At 36.0% G+C, this 2,924-nt stretch overlaps 1 protein-coding gene across 1 annotated transcript in view; it reads left to right on the forward strand.

Annotated features, from left to right (window-relative positions):
• Positions 1–2,159, forward strand: part of gse1a (Gse1 coiled-coil protein a) — a 31,650-nt gene extending 29,491 nt beyond the window's left edge. The window contains 1 exon segment of the mRNA XM_043228223.1: positions 538–2,159. Coding sequence (XP_043084158.1) covers positions 538–675 — 138 coding nt within the window. The 3' untranslated portion in view covers positions 676–2,159.
• Positions 2,160–2,924: the final 765 nt, after the last annotated feature.

Below are 2,924 nucleotides of genomic sequence, written 5' to 3' on the forward strand. Positions count from 1 at the left end.
TAATATATATATATATATTGTTGTTATTTATTTTTTATATATATATATATATATATATATATATATATATAATGTAAAAATCATTTTTAAATTTCATTATAATTTATAATATTTAAAATATTCAATATTATAAATTAAATACTATACATTATTATAAATTAATATTCAAAATATTCCGCATCTTTCTGAATATTTGCTCATTTTAAAGAAATGCTATGTAGGAAATTGTGAAATGACTTAATAATTTAATATTCAAACGACAGACTGTGACAAAGTCTCTTTGGTTTCTAGTAACAATCGTAATTAGCTAGTTAGTTTCTCCAGTGATCCGTCGTACTGTGTTTTTTATACAGTCTGCGGTTACTAGACATCATTGTCGTTGAATAGGAAACACCCTCTTGACCGACATTTGGTTTTGTAGACCATCACAGCAGCGTTAGCTCCCCCTTATTTCTGCTTTGAAACCCACCAGACGTCAACGGGTTATTTTTTGACTTTGAGTAAATATTACATTTACCCTCTTTCCCTGGTATCAAGGACCTACTGGCACAGAAGCACAACCTGGCCCTGAAGAGGGATCGCATGCAGGCCGAGCTGGAGCACATCAAGAAATGTTTGACACTGCCATTATTCCACTGGCACCGAGGATACTACAAGAGACCCTCGCCGAGGTGACCCGAAGACGGACGACCGCCCGAGCCGCAGATGTATGTGCGAGCATGATGAAGACGCACAAGCTCGCTGTGACTCGGGAAACCAGAAAACCATCCAAATATCCATTACTTGACGTACGGAACAAGTCTGACAGGACGTTTGCCAAGAGGTGCGCTGGATATGCACTTAACGCTGACCTGGCGTGTGTTTGGCGCGCTCTTCTCAAGCGTTTTCATATTTATACAGTTTTTAAAAGAGTACGATTGTGTAAAATACTGTCGAATCGCATTTTTGTATGTTTTTATTCTCTACGGATAAATTGTAAAAAAGGACTGCGGTTCGAAATATAAATATTTTAGTGCTTTTCGCGGGGATTAAAAACAAGGTGACTGCTGGTCAGAAACGTCGGCGAAGGGGAAAAAAAAAAGAAGAGTTTTCATTTCAAAAATCAGTTCGGAGGCTGTTCTTCGCAGTCGTCAGAAAGTCCTGTTTGTCTGGGACAGTGTTTCTATGTTGTGTTGTTCTCTCTCCGTCTCTCACCAAACCAAAATATCAATGCCATATATATATATATATATATATATTATCCATTAGCACATGGCTGTTTGATGAATAGAGGCTAAAATAAACCGATCCAGCTCGGGAATCGCTTTATAATAACTTTCATTAACGACAAATGGCACATAATACCCAACAGACTAGTAGTTCTTGTATTTGGATAATCAGAAAAATCTACATTATGTATTAAATAACGACAATTCTGAAATAACAATAGAATAAGCGACTTGAAGTTGATTACGAAATGCCACTGAGGGCCTTATAAATGGATATTCTGTTCAACCTGCTTATTTAATGCTGTCTGTTACGGATCTTTTTTATAGTCATGAAAGTAATTATAAAGGGTTAACCGGATCTTTACGCGTGACCCGGCCAACATCGTTTAGTTTTCAGCCTAGCTGCCATGAGAAAAGTTATTTTATATAGGGATTAGTGCCACAATGAAAAAAAAAAAAACTAAACTAAACAAAACTAAAACACTGCTATTGCTCTGTTATTAGTTATAATTTCATACTTTGAAGAAATGTCCAATGCCACAAGCTGAGAAGTGTCTGTCTCAAGATGTCTATTTTTATTTTATTTTTTTTAAATAACTGCGTTTTGTTTAAAACACGAATGGCTTCTGATAAATCTGTTTGGAAGAAACGGAACGGTCACGCTGTGGGGGGGGGAAAGAAATCGGTAAAACGTTTTAGATTCGTCATTTTTAGTGGAATAAGAAATGTGAGTTAATATATTATTTCTTGAAGGTAGAAATACTTATTTATGGATATATCTGTGTATATGCTGATAAAAGAATAATGTTTGAGGAAAAAAAAAACATTTCTTGCCATATTTTGTCTACAAAAACTCAAGTAACGGACATGATTCTTTCTCGTGAGTAACATGCTCTTCGGTTGTTTCTGTATGATTTACAATGCAGCAAAATAAACAACTTGACATTTAAATGATCTCCAGTCTTTATGATATGCATATTGCACGTATATATATTTTTTTTACTGTATTTAACCTGGGGTTTGTTTGGTGTTGGCTGTAAAGGTTACCAGTTTTTTTTTTTTTTTCCCCTTCGGTGTCCGGCTTCAGCTTGTTCTGTTGAAGCTTGCGCTCCAGTTCGTCCCCTGCAGCGCTTTTCGTCACAATGCATCTTCTTCAGCATCGCGTGAGTTCAGTCTCTCGGTCTTCCCAGACCTGAAGGCCATCTTCGTCTCGTTCAGCAGGTCATTCAGGTCCTTTCTGATCAACAGCTTGGAAACAATACGCCTCCTGTGATGGAAATAACCGGTCTGCGCCATAAAACAAGTAGATTAACTTCACAAAATCATCTTCTTGAATGTTTGGTCTGGTTAATATAATAGCATTTTCTCACACTTGTGGCAGCAACAAAACACCAAAAAGTGGCTTTTATGATTTGTCATGTTAAAGTATCATGAAGTATTCTGAGTGCATATGGTAGTTTTGTGTTTAAAAAAAAACTAATAAAATTTAAGCTATTAATCAATGCACATCCACCCCAACAATTAGGTTTGAATGGATGTGCAATGTTTGGTTAATAGCTTAGGTTTTGTTTTAAAAAAAAATTGTGGGGCGAACAAAACGAACGAATCATTCTTTGAACCCGGATCTTTTTTTAAAATCCTGTTCACACGTGATTCATTCAGGAATCAAAGAAGCAGTTTTCAGTGCTTCATTTCCCTGTATATATCCGCATTGGA

This window comes from Puntigrus tetrazona, chromosome 25 (assembly GCF_018831695.1).
Source record: "Puntigrus tetrazona isolate hp1 chromosome 25, ASM1883169v1, whole genome shotgun sequence".
Lineage (NCBI taxonomy): Eukaryota > Metazoa > Chordata > Actinopteri > Cypriniformes > Cyprinidae > Puntigrus > Puntigrus tetrazona.